The 17,412-nt window shown below is 43.2% G+C and overlaps 1 protein-coding gene across 4 annotated transcripts; it reads left to right on the top strand.

Annotated features, from left to right (window-relative positions):
- On the top strand, nt 1–16,430 carry LOC115384065 (uncharacterized). Of its 4 annotated transcripts, none has more exons than XR_003930783.1 (5): nt 1–15; nt 14,681–14,822; nt 14,901–14,962; nt 15,063–15,748; nt 16,384–16,430. XR_003930783.1 is itself a non-coding variant. In XM_030086363.1 (4 exons), exons 3-4 carry the CDS (start codon nt 15,123–15,125, stop codon nt 16,394–16,396), a joined length of 639 nt encoding a protein of 212 aa, XP_029942223.1. In that variant the 5' UTR covers nt 14,603–14,822; nt 14,901–14,962; nt 15,063–15,122; the 3' UTR covers nt 16,397–16,430. The 4 variants fall into 4 exon arrangements, 1 of the variants encoding a protein (XP_029942223.1); XR_003930784.1 differs by lacking the exon at nt 1–15 and adding an exon at nt 14,535–14,651 and having other exon boundaries at nt 14,740–14,822; XR_003930785.1 differs by lacking the exon at nt 1–15 and adding an exon at nt 14,634–14,651 and having other exon boundaries at nt 14,763–14,822.
- The last annotated feature ends 982 nt before the right edge of the window (nt 16,431–17,412 follow it).

Genomic DNA, 17,412 nt, shown 5'->3' with positions numbered 1-17,412 from the left:
TGCTGTTCACATCAGGTGAGTACCAACACGGCAAACGAGGCATTTAGACACCACTTCTCAAATAGTGGAAGTATTTCGAACAGTCTGTCATATAATGAAACTTTGAGAAATGCATTTTTGAACCGATTTTTTTTTTTTTTTTTGTGTTGGGGTGTCATAAAACTTAGAAATAAATGTGCAGCATGCCTGCAGTAATTACCTCCACCAGGAGGTTATGTAATCATGTGGGTTGGTTGGTTGGTTGGTTTGTTGGTTTGTTGGTTGGTTGGTTTGTTAGCAAGATCCCGGAAAAAGTAATTGACGGATTGCAATGAAACTTTGTGGAAAGGTGGGTCTTGGGCTAACTTACAATTGATGGAATTTTGGTGATGATCCGGATCACTGTCTGGATCCAGGAATTTTTTAAAGGATTCTTTATCATTGAGAGATAGGGAGTCTTTCACATGGTTGGGCAGGCCCGCCGACAGGGGGCGACAAACGCCTGGTTCACACAGGACGCGCAGCCTCCAACACAGAAGTGGGAAATGCCATGCACTGACTGTCAGATCAGCGCAACTGTTAACCTATCTGACGGTTCATACAGGAGACGCGGGGGACCGCGGCGTCCGTAGCGGCACGCGCCGTGGACTGCGCCCGCTCTGCTCCTCTCTATTTTCTCCACGAGCTGCACGCACTGTGCACTGCCAGTTGTAAAGCTGGACAGAGCAGATCGCACCACACAGGAACTGTGGAACGGAAAATACGACAGAATCCGGTCAATTTTCGAATTGAAATGAAGTAAAATAACATAAATTATGTCACTTTTCAGTTTTCCTTTTCAGGTAAACACACACACACACACACACACACACAGGGAGAGAGGGCGACAGGGCAACAGAGAGAGGCACTGCATGCTGTGCTCTGCTCTGATCACTCCTCCAATCACAGTGTTGTGCAATTATAAATGGTGTTCTTACGTTTGAGCTGTGGCGGAGGTCTACGCTCTCTGAGTGCCAATTTCTAGTTTTAATTAAACTTAAAGATAGATGGCCATGTGACTGAAACCTAAAATTAGATTTATTGAAGTTCTTTAAACAACAAAAATGTTATCCAGGTGGAGATTTACAATAAGGTTTCGTGACTATTTGCATGTCATTGGTCAAATTACAATGTGAGTGCACCTCCCTCTCCTGTCTTTTCTTGATAAGATTCACATCTGTGAGACATCACCTGCTGCAAAGATGAGCAGTTCGGGTAAGACACTTCTGTCATTTCTCATTTCATTTTTCTTCCTTTTACACTGTGGTTAATGAAGTCAGGCACTACTTCGGGAATATCTTCTTTAAAAAAAAAAAAAAAAAAGAATGTTTGACTCATTTTGCTGGATCTCCTTGCAGACAAAGACAAACCCGAGCACTGTGATCAGGACTCCGCCGACAGCAGCAGGAGCCGCCGCCCAGTGCCACGAAACGAAGGTTTTCCATTCAGAGGCGGCAAGAGCCCAGAAAAAAGAGATCGACGCAGCAAGAGCCCAGAAAAAAGAGATAGACGCAGCAAGAGCCCAGAAAAAGGATTTGGAGGTTCTTCAGTGGGAAAGAGTCCTCCAAAGGGAGGAAGTGATCAGGGCTCTTAGTGAACAGACAGTGGGAGCCCTTAAGGCAGCCAGAAGGACGGCGACGAATGAGAGGGTCGCCTCAGGTGAGATGCAAATTCCATCGATCGTCAAACAAAAAAAAAACTAAAAGTTTTGAGACCTAGAGAAAACATTTGAACTTTGCAGAAACCTGTTTTTGTGTCTCTTTCCGTCCCAGATAGCAGACGCGTCTTCCACCAGATCAATACTCTGCTTTTAAAAAACTCTGCAAGAAAAAAACATCTCAGTATTTTACGTTCTACTGGTTTGTGTGCACATATTTCTTGTCTTCCTGCAGCTTGTCAGCCTGCCTGCACGGTCTGACATTCGACCAACGGTGCTGAGGAGACATGCATGCATGAAATCGCTAACACACTGTACCGTGTCAACATGAGAGAAGAATATGTGGTTCAGACTGGATCATGAATTAAAATACTTTAAAGACAAGCGCCTGAATGCTGTGTGATGAATCCTCAGAGCTGCATGGACTGGACACAACTCAGAAACGACATTTTTCAGCAAATCTCAGGAGGAACTCTGTGGTTTCAGAAGAAAATATGTGCATTTTGTCTGAAAACATGAAAAAATAAGCAGAACTTTTTGAACATTAAATTCCACAAAGTCTCAATTTTGCTAGCCCTAATGATATTCTGCATACACTGAGCGAGAGAACATCATTTCTATCCTCAGGTGACACAAAAAAAGCAGGGAAATATTGACTTAACCTCCTGTCACCTCTAGGTGTGTTTTCATGTTCACACTGACTGCAACCTGAAGAGCAAACATGCCGAGTGACAAGGTCATCCTGTTCAACTGGTGTTCGACATGTGTCATTTTCTCACTCACATGCACAAATAAGCATGCTGAGAGGAAGCCCTGCACGTTAGAATCACTGAAATACTCACACTTGACATTTTCTTTCCACTTATCAGTCCTAAAAAAACACATTAATGCTGATCAAATTAAAAAAGAAAAATGCCAACAAACATGAATATCAAAATAGCAAATCATTTATTAATGTTATTCATATAATTATGCAGGCATTTTTTACATTATATGGGTTAGGGTTAGTTTTTGAAGAAAGACAAGAAGGAAATTAAGTTGTGGTTTGGTTTATCTCAATAAAATTGTTGTTTGGTAACTTGCCAACTATCTCACTCACACAATTACGAACAAAGAAGCTTCCTCTCCACGTCAGGCTCCATCAGAGAGATAGAAAAAGAGATAAAAAAAATAAGTTTAAACTGGAACAAAAGTACACTAAACTAGAGCTGTCAATTCACAAAAACAAGGGCAAAAAGTAACTAAAACTAACAGAAATACTACCAAGATTCCTGAAACCACAAACACAGAATCAACAGCCTCACTAACTAATAAAGTATGAGTGACCACAAGAGGCACGTGAGCGTTGCTGGTTTACAGCTTGTTGCCGGTCAGTGTCCTGCCAGCCGCTTTTATCCCTTCAGGCGGCCTCGCAGGATTGGCTGACGAGCTGCCCTCTGGTCAGGCTCCTCAGGTGCAGGCGATGAGGCGACTGCTTGGTTCCTGCAGCTGCAGCAACCTGGGAAACCACACTCACACAGGCACACAATACACACTCACACACTAGGGAGGAATAAATGCAAGACAATAAGGCGATGGCCGTAACAGGGGGGATTTGAGAAGAGGGGGAGTACAGAGAAGGTCAGAAGGAGCTGCATTGTGTCTTTGTAGATCTGGAGAAAGCTTATGACAGGGTGCCCAGAGAGGAACTGTGGTCTTGTATGAGGAAGTCTGGAGTGGCAGCGAAGTATGTTAGAGTGGTGCAGGACATGTATGAAGGCTGTGAGACAGTGGTGAGCTGTGCTGTAGGTGTGACAGAGGAGTCCCAGGTGGAGGTGGGACTACATCAGGGATCAGGTCTGAGCCCCTTCTTGTTTGCTGTGGCGATGGGCAGGATGACAGACGAGGTTAGACAGGAGTCTCCATGGACTATGATGTTTGCAGATGACACTGTGATCTGTAGTGAGAGCAGGGAACAGGTGGAGGAGAAGCCAGAGGCGTGGAGGTTTGCCCTGGAAAGGAGAGGAATGAAGGTTAGCAGCAGCAAGACGGAGTATCTGTGCGTGAATGAGCGGGACCCAAGTGGAAGAGTGGGGCGACAGGGAGAAGAGATCAAGAAGGTGGAGTTCTGGAGACAATGCCCCTGAGGAAAAGACAGGAGGCAGAGCTGGAGGTAGCAGAACTGAAGATGCTGAGGTTCTCTTTGGGAGTGACCAGGATGGATAGATCAGGAATGAGTACATCAGAGGGACAGCACATGTTCGAGGTTTTGGAGATAAAGTCAGAGAGGCCAGACTGAGATGGTTCGGACATGTCCAGAGGAGAGAGAGTGAATATATTGCTAGAGGGATGCTGAGTTTCCCACTGCCAGGCAGGAGGCCAAGAGGAAACCCAAAGAGGAGGTTTACGGATGTGGTTGAAGATGACATGAAGGTAGTTGGTGTGAGAGAACAGGATACAGAAGACAGGGTTAGATGGAGGCAATTGATTCGCTGAGGCGACCCCTGAAGGAAAAATCTGAAAAGGAAAAGAAGAAGATGGGGAGGAGTTATAGTCCTGTCCGGCGTTCTTGCTGTAATCCAGTGTTTGGGCCGTGAGTGGCTGTACCCGTGGAGCGCCGCTGAGGCTTCTGGGAAGGTGAATCAACACAATTTAAACACCATCACAAGAGAGCGAGCGGCAAGTTAAAAGATTCGGGTCAGAAAACACATCCCAAACTTTTTTGGTTGCCAAAAGTGGGGAACATTTGTTTTACTGCCATAATTTTTTGTTTGCTATCTGTTTGATTTATTTTGAAAATCAGGTCTGGTAGGAACCTTTGTTTCCAGGCTGTGTTCCGTCGGTGTGTTTTTTGAAGATGCACGCCCATACGCCGAGCATCGTGCACAAGGCCGGCTCATTTGATAAAAATATATATATTTTTTTTGTGAGAGACTTCATTTCTACTTTTAAGTTTATGGTCAATCAGCGAGGTATGTTGTTATTATGTTTCCATCATCAAGTTATTAAGATTTCTGTCATATTCTGTGTGTATCTTGTTTATTTACTCATTGTAATTTATGTTGTCTTTTAGTTCGACGGTGGTTTATCCTTGGTGTAATAAAAGTCATCCAAACCCATCAGTGCTACGGACTCCTTAAGAAAAGAGAAGTAGAAATGACAGTCGAACTCGGACCTGCACCTTCCCGGCCTCCTGGTGGCGAAATCGCGCCATAGCAACAACAAGTAAGCTGCTGCAAAGTTGATGGACACACGTTCAGCCGTTGCTTCCTCATTAAGACGTCCAAAGGTCAGACATTAAAGTATATGTTTGGAAAGGTGACACAAGGAGGGAAAAACAATAAGGAACTGTGTGAAGCTTGAAAACAACAGCAGAACAAAGTCACAAGAAGGGAATGGATGCAACCAAGCTCACAAGTATTTTCTCAAGTCAAGCTAAAAAGTAAAAAAGACTTTCAACAAGTACAAAGGGTTTCAAAAATAAATAAAAAGGAAACAATGTCAGTAAGCAATGAAACAGGAGATGAAGCAGCCGGAGCAGATGAGGCTGAAGAGGCACGGCAAGTGGATGAAGCCTGTTTAGAGCAAACAGTGCAAGTCGAGGTGCGTAAAAGTGAAAGGTTTCGCATGCTCTCAGAAAAAGGGAAAGAGTTTCACAAAGACAAGTTGCAAGGGCTGCATCGACGCTTTGATGGCATTTATGACAGATGGAAAGCGTTAATTAAAGTTGCCAAGAAATCTGTGATCAAAGGAGATCCAGTGGACATTATTGAAGGACATGTGAAGACTGTACAAAGAGAAGTAACTGAGCTGAATGGTGTTTATGATGAATACAGAGCAATAGATGGTCCACCTCATGACATGCGTTCCAAGTTAGACAAGTGCACATCAGTGACTAACTTAATTGCGCAGAATGCAAAATCTCACATTGAAGGAGAGAATCCAGATCAGATTGTATGGCCTGATGCTAGCTCTATATTTACATCCTCTAGCTCAGTTAGTGTTTCAAATGTCTCCTCTGCCAAAAGACAAGAAGCTGCTGCAGAGTATGAAGCGACAAGGGCAGTACTTCAGATAATGACTGAACAGGAGAAACATAAAGAAAGAGTGCAAATGCTCGAAGAAGAAGAAAAACGTATAACTGCTGAACAAGAAGCAGCTGCAAAGTCACAACGCCTTCTAGAGGAGAAAGAGGAAATGGAGCGTAAGTTGAAAAGGCAACAAGACAAAGCAGCTCTGCTAAAGAAACAACAAGAGGAAAGTGCTGCAAGAAGAAAGTCAGTTGAGGATCTGAGAAGAGAAATTGAAAGACTTGAAAATCTGAAAAGACTCAATGCAGCTAAAGCAAAACTACAAGTATATGATGAAGACACTGAAACAAGAATATGTTACTCCAAATCCTGAAAATGTACAGATACCAGAGCTCAAGAACATTGCTAATCACCCCTTACAACTTCCAAAAGAGTCAAGCATCCCTTCTGAGAGTACAGCTGAGCTTGTGAAAGCTTTGGCAGAAGCGATGGCAGCTAACAGACTACCTATTCCAGAGCCCTCAGTGTTTAGTGGGGATCCACTTAAGTTTAAGCATTGGAGAGCATCTTTCCAGACTCTAATTGAGAGAAAGAACATTCCCACTGCAGAGAAGATATTCTTTCTACAGAAGTATGTAGGTGGCTCTGTTCGAGAAGCCTTAGAGGGCTACTTTCTGATTGGCTCTGAAGATTCCTATGAGTCAGCATGGACAATGCTCAGTGAACGCTATGGTGAGCCTTTTGTCATTGCTAAGGCCTTTAGAGACAGGTTACACTCCTGGCCAAAAATTACAGGAAAGGACAGTGCAGAGTTCAGAAAGTTTGTCGACTTTTTACGAAGCTGTCAATCGGCAATGGTTAACAATGAAAGCCTGAATGTCCTTAATGATGGGATTGAGAACCAAAGACTTGCTGCTAAACTCCCAGACTGGTTGAGTAACAGATGGAACAGGAAAGCTACAGAGTACCAGCTGGAGCACAAGCAATTCCCTCCTTTTAGTCATTTTGTAACATTTCTGTCAATGGAGGCAAGTATTGCATGTAATCCCATTACATCATATCAAGCTATAAGACAAGGTGATTCTGACAAACTCAGGGCAAAACCTCAGTTTACAACCATTCAGAAGAAACAAGATTCAGCAAAGATCTTCACAACGAACTCTACTGAAAACCGTGCAGGCTCTTGTGTGTTTTGTAAAAGGGTAGGACACAGCTTGCACAAGTGTCATAAGTTTGCTGAGAAACCAGTCACTGAAAGGGTTAAGTTTATTCAAAGCGAGAAACTATGTTTTGGCTGTCTAAATAGTGGTCACATCTCCAAGAACTGCAGCAACCGGATGATATGCAACACATGCTCAAAACGCCATCCCACATGCTTGCATGAAGAAAGACAAAGACAAGAAACAAAGAAAGAACTACCTACAGAACAAGTACGTGAACAGAAAGAAACCAAGCAACCAGTAACACAGTCACAAGATACAGTGAATGTGAGCACATCCAATAGAGTGACTCATGATAATAATAATACACAAACATCTGCAATAGTACCTGTTTATATATCTACTCAAAGTGAACCAAATAAGGAAGTACTTGTCTACGCTCTGCTGGACACACAGAGTGATTCGTCATTCATTCTCACTGAAGTGGCAGACAACTTAAACACAACCAAAACACAAGTTAAGCTCGAACTATCTACAATGTCGTCTAAGAAAACAACTGTACCATGCACAAAGCTTCAAGCCCTGCAAATAAGAGGACTGTTTTCCAAGAAAAAACTCACTGTACCAGTTGTTTACACACGTGACTTCATACCTGCTAATCGTAGTCACATTCCTACTCCAGATACGGCAAGAGCATGGCCACATTTAAACCATCTCGCTCAAGATATTGCTCCACCACTGGACTGTGAAATAGGACTTCTGTTAGGGTACAATTGCCCACAAGCTTTAATGCCCAGAGAAGTTATATGTGGCGAAGAAAACCAACCATATGCCCAGAAAACAGATTTAGGCTGGAGCATAATAAGCTGCTGTGATTCACGTGAAACAGTCAGTGATGTCATTGGAGTAAGTCACCGCATCATTGTAAGACAAGTAATCCCAGTGACTAAGCCAATCACAAAACTAAAGAATGAAGTTCATTACATCTACAAGACCCAAATAAAAGAAGTAACTTCCCCAGATGTAATCAAAGCTCTTGAATCAGACTTCACAGAGAGAGCAGTGGAAGACACAAGCATTTCACAAGAAGACCTCCGCTTCCTTACCAAGCTAGAAAAAGGAATCAAACAAAAGCAGGATGGACACTATGAAATGCCACTGCCTTTCAAAGGTGAAAGACCAAGTCTTCCGAATAACATGTCAAGTGCGATGCAACGTCTGAGCAGTCTCGAACGCAGATTCAAAAGAGATCAAGAGTACTGTGCGGACTATGTAAAGTTCATGGAGGACATTATTGCACATGGAGATGCAGAGAAGGTACCAGAGAAAGAACTCTGTAATTCCCCTGCCTGGTATATTCCCCACCACGGAGTATACCATCCTCAAAAGCCTGGCAAAATACGTGTAGTCTTTGACTGTTCTGCACAATATCAAGACACCTCACTGAATGAGCACCTACTTACAGGGCCTGATCTCACAAACACCTTGGTGGGAGTGCTCTGTAGGTTTAGGAAAGGCCCAGTGGCTGTAATGTGCGACGTGGAACGCATGTTCCACCAGTTCCATGTATCACCTCAAGACCAGGACTATTTACGTTTCTTATGGTGGGAGCATGGTGATGTCAGCGCTATGCCCTCAGTCTTCCGCATGAAGGTTCATCTGTTTGGTGCTGCCTCTTCCCCTGGCTGTGCCAACTTTGGTTTAAAACATCTGGCCACACAAGGTGAGGACAAGTTTGCTCCAAGCACAATCAAGTTCATTCAGAAGAACTTTTACGTAGATGATGGACTTGTAAGTGTCATGTCAGAAGCAGAAGCGATAAGTCTCGTCAAGGAAGCAAGAGAACTATGTAGCACAGGAAAACTACGGCTACATAAGTTCATCTCAAACAGTGAAAATGTGATCAAGTCACTGCCAAGAGAAGAGTGTGTTGAAAGCGTCAAGGACTTTGATTTGGCACTTGGACAACCACTGATGGAAAAGGCTCTTGGTGTACAGTGGTGCATTTCTTCTGATGAGTTTCAGTTCAAAATAACAGTGAAAGAGTACCCAATGACAAGAAGAGGAATCCTGTGCACAGTAGCATCAGTCTACGATCCACTAGGTTTCATTGCACCATTCATCTTACGAGGGAAACAAATCCTGCAACAGCTATGTCAGGAGAAAGTTGGATGGGACGAGCCACTCTCTGATCAACTCCGCACTCAATGGGAATCCTGGCTCCAAGATCTCCAAAACTTGTCAAGAGTTAGAATCCCAAGATGCATCTTACCGACAAACACAGACATCATTCAGCAGGAACTACACCACTTTTCAGACGCTAGTGTCACAGGCTATGGACAGTGTAGTTATTTAAGAACAGTCACTTCGGAAGGAAAGGTTCAGTGTGCCTTAGTCATGGGAAAGGCACGTGTAGCCCCAGTTAAGGTTACTACTGTCCCTAGACTCGAGTTAAGAGCTGCAGTAGTCGCAGCAAGAACAAGTGTGATGTTAAGAAATGAACTTGAAATAAGTGATCTGCATGAACACTACTGGACAGACTCCAAAGTTGTGTTAGGATACGTGAATAATGAAGCAAGGAGATTCCACTTGTGGCAAACAGGATTCAAAGAATAAAGTCACTCACAGACCCACAACAATGGCATTATGTACCATCTGAAAGCAATCCTGCAGACCATGCATCAAGAGGGTTAAACGTTTCACAGCTACTTAACTCCAACTGGTTTAAAGGTCCAGAGTTCTTGTGGCAAAGTGAACTACCCATTGAAAGTGACCAGGTTACAGAAGTTCTGTCTGATGACCCCGAGTTGAAAACGGTGCATGTGCTCAACACCAAAGTACAAGGAAAAAGAACAATACTCGATCGACTCACCAAATTCTCAGACTGGAGAAGAGCTGTTAACGCTGTTGCTCGTCTCAAAAAATTTGTGAAGGATTTTAAAGGAGTCACACAAACAAAAGGTGAAAATACAAGTGTTAATGACAGACAAGAAGCAGAACTGTTCATAATAAAACTCGAACAAGAGAACATGTTCAGCAAGGAAATCAAAGAATTAACTCAAAGGAAAGACATTCTACTCAAAGACAAGAGACACAAGCTTTACAACTTAAGTCCATTTGTTGATGAGCAAGGAGTTCTCAGGGTGGGAGGACGTTTGGCAAGATCAAGTCTTCACCCACACATCAAACATCCTGCAATCATCTCCAAATCAAGTCATGTATCATCCTTACTTATTAAACACTTCCATGAAAAGGTGCATCATCAAGGAAGAGGAATAACTGTCAACGAGCTGCGCTCCAATGGATTATGGATCACAGGATGCAGCAGTGCAGTTGCTTCCCACATCTACAAGTGTACAACCTGCAGAAAGTACCGGAGAAGTATTCAAGATCAACGGATGTCAGATTTACCAGAGGATCGAATGGAAACAACACCCCCTTTCACCTACTGTGGTATTGACTGTTTTGGACCTTTTTATGTGAAAGAGGGTAGAAAAGAATTGAAAAAGTATGGTCTTCTTTTCACGTGTATGTGTTCAAGGGCAATACATATTGAAATGTTAGATGACCTTACTAGTGATGCTTTTATCAATGCATTACGCTGTTTTATTTCTATTCGTGGACATGTCAGACAGATCAGGTGCGATCAAGGCACTAATTTTGTAGGTGCTAGTGGAGAGTTTTTGAATGCACTGAAAGATTGTGACAAGGAGCAGTTGAAACAATATGGATGTGAGTTTGTTCTGAACACCCCCTCTTCAAGCCACATGGGAGGTGTTTGGGAGAGGCAAATTAGGACCATTAGAAGTGTTTTAACTGGTATTCTAGATCAGAACTCTCGGAGACTTGATAGTGCCTCCCTCCGAACATTTCTTTATGAAGTCATGGCTATTGTAAATAGCAGGCCATTAACAGTGGAAAACCTAAATGATCCCAGTATTGAACCTCTGACACCTAATCATATTCTCATGATGAAATCCAGCATCATACTGCCCCCTCCTGGCGAGTTCGTGAGCCAAGACCTGTATCTGAGAAAGAGGTGGCGGAAAGTTCAGTTTTTGGCAAATGAATTCTGGACAAGGTGGAGGAAAGAATATCTCCTGAATCTTCAACAGAGACAAATCTGGCAAAAGGATAAAAGGAACACAAAGGTGAATGACATTGTTATTCTCCAAGAGGACAATGTTCCAAGAAACAAGTGGAAACTGGCACGAGTAACAGAAGTACATCCAAGCATGGATGGAAGAGTCAGAAAGGTGAAGCTGTTGCTCAGTGACTCAACCTTGGATAAGGATGGAAAAGGGACTGTGAAAAGAGTGTATCTCGAAAGACCAATCCACAAAACAGTGTTACTGCTAGAAGCAGAGTAAATGTTAAAGGTGTTGAAATGCTCTTATAATTGTTTGTATATTTTAAAGTGAAATCACAATATGTTTGTGATTTGGTGGGAGTTTTACTGCCATAATTTTTTGTTTGCTATCTGTTTGATTTATTTTGAAAATCAGGTCTGGTAGGAACCTTTGTTTCCAGGCTGTGTTCCGTCGTGTGTTTTTTGAAGATGCACGCCCATACGCCGAGCATCGTGCACAAGGCCGGCTCATTTGATAAAAATATATATTTTTTTTTTGTGAGAGACTTCATTTCTACTTTTAAGTTTATGGTCAATCAGCGAGGTATGTTGTTATTATGTTTCCATCATCAAGTTATTAAGATTTCTGTCATATTCTGTGTGTATCTTGTTTATTTACTCATTGTAATTTATGTTGTCTTTTAGTTCGATGGTGGTTTATCCTTGGTGTAATAAAAGTCATCCAAACCCATCAGTGCTACAGACTCCTTAAGAAAAGAGAAGTAGAAATGACAATTTGTGTGCTTCCATGATAAATAATCAAAATATGTCTCATATAAGATTATTCTGAGGGGACTTTTCCTTCTCCCATCAGCCTCTGCTTTCTTTCTATCACATTTCATATTTGACGAGCACTTTGTCCCCCCGCTGTGAGGACGCACCTCAGTGTCCTTGTCAGGAAACAGAACAGACAGGAATGTTTGGCTTGGTCTGTTTTTGAGATACCAGCCAATGTCAGGATGAGTGACTCCTCCAGCCAGGGGAGGAAAGGCAGCGAGCTCTGCAGGAGCTTCACTCACAAATCATGTCTGTTTGAAAGGAGGCTACTGCTCATCAGAAACTTTCAGATATTTACAACCAGCTCTAGACAGGAGCCAGTGTGAACCCTTTCTTTTTTCCCCCTGTGATCCTAAAATATTCAGAAAGTGTGATTATAACCCTGTATAACTGAACTTAAACCACTCATCTGAAAATGGGCAGGAAAGATGTGTGTAATTATGGACCTGATCAGGGACGTAAATGAGCAAAAGACGTCTCAGAAAGTGACAGACAGATGATTCTTATGAGTAATTATTAAAATGTCGAAGGTTTCTTTTTTCAGCCTTTAAAATCCAGACATTTACTGTTTGCTTGTTCTAATTTAACCTGCTTTAATATTTCTGGTTTTTCCACTGTTACCAACACCAAACATTCCTCGAACTGAAACAAATCCAACAAGTCACATCAGATAATGAACTCATTAATAAACCAATAAAAGAAGAATTTCAAAGGAAATGTAAAGTTTCGAGCACTTTTAGGATATTTTACTTTTGGTTGCTTTTTGAAAAAAGAATTCTCCAGAAACGGCAAAAAGTCCAAAAGTTGATCCGTTTTCATCCACTGATCAATACAAACTGGTCATTTAAGACTTTTCTCGCAGTGAGATGTTTCACTGAGGCTATTCTAAAGAGGATGGGCTCAGCAGAGCTCATGGTGTCCTCCTGCAGCTCACTGCAGCTCAATGCTGGATCATCTGAGTCAACATCCCTCCACGACCCTCCAAGTCTGACGTTCACGTTGGTATAGCGCCCCCAAGTGGCGCTGAGACTCAATCACTGGCTCCCGGATACTTTTTGTATTGTTCTTTTCGTTTTTTTCATGCACTCTTCCATTCTTGCATGATCACCTTCTTTCTTTATGCTTTCCCTACATTCTCAGATCTTTTCTGGATTCATTCATCAACTCTTTTTTTGTTTCCTTTAAGTTCTTTATTCTCTTATCAGCGTTGGCAAAGGATCACAGCCCTTATACCTCCTGAATAAGTGCATAAATGTAATTACTGAATTAAAGTGTCAGAATTTTTTAACTAAATCCTTTAAAAAAACATTTAAAAAATTACAGCAGAGAAGGTCAAAGGTCAGCGGTCAGCGCTCACCTTGACTCCAGAAATCTGGCTGTAGTTATGAACTCAACAATGGATTCAACAACGACATAAAAACAACAATAAAATCAGTAACGGTGCGTTTACAGCTCTCTTAAATAACCAGAATTCATAAAGAAGGTGGAGCAAACTCCAACCTGAGCTTCACCCTCTGCTCCGGCTGCCTGTGTGTCAAAATAATCCACTTCAAAATCTGATCTCAATTAAATCCACACATCATGACAGCAAACAGTTCTACGCTTGGCAAAACCTGTTTATGCTAAAGCCCAGACAGTCACCACTTTCCATGGTCTTTGGAGGAAGAGTCGCTTGGTGCCGGCCAGCTGCTCGGTGCCAGCCAGGCGGCTGCTCTTTGTCTCCTGTTGTCTTTTGCTGTGCAGCGGCAGAAGGTGGAGGTGTTGAAGGGTTGAAGAACCGTTCCTGCCCCGGGTCTTCCCTGGTGTCCTTTTCATGGACTGGAGGACTGGACCCTGGGCCCGGGTTGCAGCCATATGCTGGGGCTGACTGGTGCTTGGCTTGGTCCAGTCTGGCTTGGGCAGTCTCTGTGAAACCTGACCAATCACAGTTCATCACCTCCTCTCAGCCCTCTGCTCGGGCCCTCTGCTCCTTCCCCTGCACACCTCAGACTGCTGCTCCAACTCGGAGCTGTGCCACATGAGGTGGATCAGGGACAGCAGGAGTCTGGAGCAGGGGGACCACCTGCTGCTCAACGCCTCAAAGGAACAGGTCACTGACTTCAGGAACTCTAGACCACACCCACCAGTTCTGATTGGTTGGGGGAGATTAGTTACTTAGTGAGGGGAGGTGGGGAGCAGTGACAATCTATTTATCTATTAATTCATTTTTGGTGTCCTTAATCTTCTTTGACTGCCTTTTAACTTTTTTTCTATCTATCCATCCATCTCACTCTAAGGAGAAACAAGTTTATGCAGCTTTCAGTTGTGACGCTCCTTACCTGTTGAACAAACTTCCTTCTCACACACTCACTTCTTTCACCTCGGGCCTTCAAACGTTCTAATTTGCTCAGGCTTTCGTGACTGACTTTACTTGTTCTTCTTTCCGTGCCTTTGTTATTCGCATTGCTTGAGATCAATTACCTTGAGTCTGAATTGGACGACAGAAATAGCCTTGCTTTTTTTGCCTTTCATCATTTTTACATCTTTTATTTTTTTCCCTCTGTCTCGAACGCTCTAGTCATTTTATGATGACCTTCCCATCTCTTCCACCCTCGTCTTTCTTGCAGCTTTCTATTATTCTTTCAGCTCTTTTTGTTAAATGTTAAATGTTTGTCATTTGTGTCTTGGTTTCTGATGGGACGCGATGCCAGTAACTCACCACAAAAACAAATCCACCCAGTTCACATGAGGGCACCAAACCAGTTCAGCCAGGCTGAATTCACTGTGACGATCACAGCAACAAGTCACTTCATGCATTGATCAACACTAAATAACGATCGATCCACACCTCCACCTGCATTGTATTCTATGATCCTCTCATTGCTCAGATGTGCACACTTCATTGCTGAAGATTGAATTGTGTATGTCATGTTTGTGTTTTGACTTTTAGAATCATTCAGATTCTGCACTGCTGCTCCAGAGGATTAATGAGATACAAACTGTTCTCAGGACTTCCCCTTATTCTAACGCAGAGAGGAGACGCCCTGTTGATCACAGCAAGAGCTCAGGTTGGGGACAGCGCTCCACGACATGTGAGTATGATCATGTTTTCTGAAAAGAATCAAAGGTTTTAGACTCGGACATATAATATCTTTACTTTTACACAACAGCGTTTTATAATATCTTCTGACACAAAGACGACCACCAACCAAAATGTTCAAGTTGCCTGAAGGTAAGAGAAGAAGCTCGTCTCGAATTCTTTGTGGTAAAAGTGTGAAAATATATGTACTGTTTTGGGAGCAATTTCAAAAAGTTTCTGATATTGTTGACAGGTAAAGATCACCCCTTTAGTCTGTCGGATTGTGTCGAGGGTCCGGGGCCTGGAGGTGACCATGAAGGTGGTCACCATGGCGACGATCACGACAGACGCGACTACAACCGTGACCACGATCGCGACAGGGGTCACGGCAGTCCTGACAGGCACGCCGATGATGATCGCCGTCGCCGCAGTGATCAGTGTGACCGGGATGACAGAAGCGGAAGTCCACGTGGTGGACGTCGTGGTCGTCGGGATCGAGATCGAGACCGAGACCATAGCGGGAGTCCTGGAGGTGGTTGTCGGGATCGGGACCATAGCGGGAGTCCTGGAGGTCGTTGCCGGGATCGGGACCATAGCGGGAGTCCTGGAGGTGGTCGTCGGGATCGGCACCGTAGCGGGAGTCCTGGAGGTGGTCGCCGGGATCGGCGCAATAGTGGGAGTCCTGGAGGTGGTCGCCGGGATCGGGACCATAGCGGGAGTCCTGGAGGTGGTCGCCGGGATCGGGACCATAGCGGGAGTCCTCGGTGTGGTCGTCGGGATAACAGCCCGGGCCGGTACAGTGGTGAAAGCAGCGGCAGTGAATCCGACGGCTGTGGTGGAAGACGCCGCAGGCATCGGGGTAAAGGTCGCGGCCCAGGGCGTGGGCGAGGTCGCGGGAAAGGACAAGGAAGGTGGTGAACAGAGGACAGATGAATCCAGGTGAGACACCAAGCTTTCTTCTTTCATTATAAACATTCGACCTTTCGACCGGAGTGCCACATGCGTTTCAGTTCACAGACAAACCAGTTCCATCTTGAGTGGGACCGACAGGCAAAATAGTGCCTCATCCGGTCTGGTTTCGGGCCACGGGCCTCATGTTTGACATCCCTGATTTATTGACTGATTTCACACAGGGTAAAGTTCTGTTTGTCTTTTCTTTTGCTGGTCGTCCAACCGTCCGATGTGTGCGTGACTCATCGATCAAATATCTTTCCAAACATCTGATGTCCCAGTCGAGTTGAGCCTGAGGCAGAACAATGAGACGCCGACCAAACCTGTTTACACCGAGACAGTCTGGGTGGAAGTGTTGTTTCACCAACGCACCTCATGAAAGCATTTTTGTTTTTAATCTCTTTTAAAGATTAGATACTTTTTAATGCAAAAAAATCTCAAGTTTAAATTTTAAAATCAAACAATCTGAATACATTTCATTTTGAATATGATCTTTACACCAAAAATGTTATGAACCTCTTTCTTCATTTTTCCTTCTCAGATGTGTTTTCTTGTCCATGTGACTGTATCACTCGTAAAAATATTGAGCTAACTTCTTATGTTGTTCCCATTCTGTCTTCCAGACCTGTCAGCTGATCCTCAGAAGAGCCCTCTGGCTTTGGAATCGACTCAAAAAAATATCTATATTTTATTTCAATGCTCATGAGTTGACTGTTATTTTCAATTATGCATTTTCAGATCAAATATTCAACATTTTAAGCAAAAAACAAAGCAGTCCACTCACTGAACTCTGTCGTCATGGGTGGAGAATGAAACTGCAATTATGTGCATAAAATGCCAATTATTCAAATAAATAAACCCTGTGATAAATGTGCCCATTGTCATTAATTATCATGGAATAAAAAACAAAAAAAAAAACACTACATGTTGTTGATCTTCTAGTAGACATCCAGTGTGCCATGAGATTCCTGTTGGATTCAAATAAACTTCATGAGAAGACTGAGAAAGTCGCTTTGATCACACAGAATAAACTGCAATCTATTTATGATTGAAACATATATATTAACGTATATAATATTAGTTAGCTTTACCATGCTCGGAACACAGTGGTGTCATGACAAAGTATGTTAAGCATTCAGTGAAGACTGACAGTCCTGATATGACCAGTTTTAGAAAAACCAGTTCTCCAACGACCAATTATAACAATCTGGATTTTCCATCCGAGCTGAGAACTATTTGTGCGGAAGAGGCGGAGGTGGTAATCACACCCAACACTGTCAGTAGAACAACTGGAACCGTTGCTGTGCAAGAAGCAGGAATTCAACCTTAGGTAGCATTCACTATGATGACAGAAGTGATTCAACCAATAGCCTCATTTACAATATTCGTGTCAGTTTAAGTAAAAATGATAAAAGCGAGAAAATGTGTCTGTACTGAATCTTGTGTTTGTATGATGAACTCCAACGCAGCGGTGAGAAGAGTCTGAAAGGAGCTCTGCTGTGTTGCTGTTGTCGCTCTCGTGAGGATGTCCTCAAAACAACGACCACATGTAGAAGGAATCAATAAGTTTTCAGCTTGATAGCAACACAACAGCTTCAACCCCTTCAGGAGGAGGATTCCCGTAACCCCACTTCCTGAAGGTCGACGGCACA

This window comes from Salarias fasciatus (assembly GCF_902148845.1).
Source record: "Salarias fasciatus chromosome 23 unlocalized genomic scaffold, fSalaFa1.1 super_scaffold_20, whole genome shotgun sequence".
Classification (NCBI taxonomy): domain Eukaryota; kingdom Metazoa; phylum Chordata; class Actinopteri; order Blenniiformes; family Blenniidae; genus Salarias; species Salarias fasciatus.
The sequence above is the reverse complement of the archived record's forward strand: the minus strand, read 5'-3'. Positions and strand labels throughout refer to the sequence as shown.

Bases quoted from the DNA above. Each gene is read 5' to 3' on its own strand.
- LOC115384065 (XM_030086363.1), top strand. From the start codon at position 15,123: ATGAAGGTGGTCACCATGGCGACGATCACGACAGACGCGACTACAACC.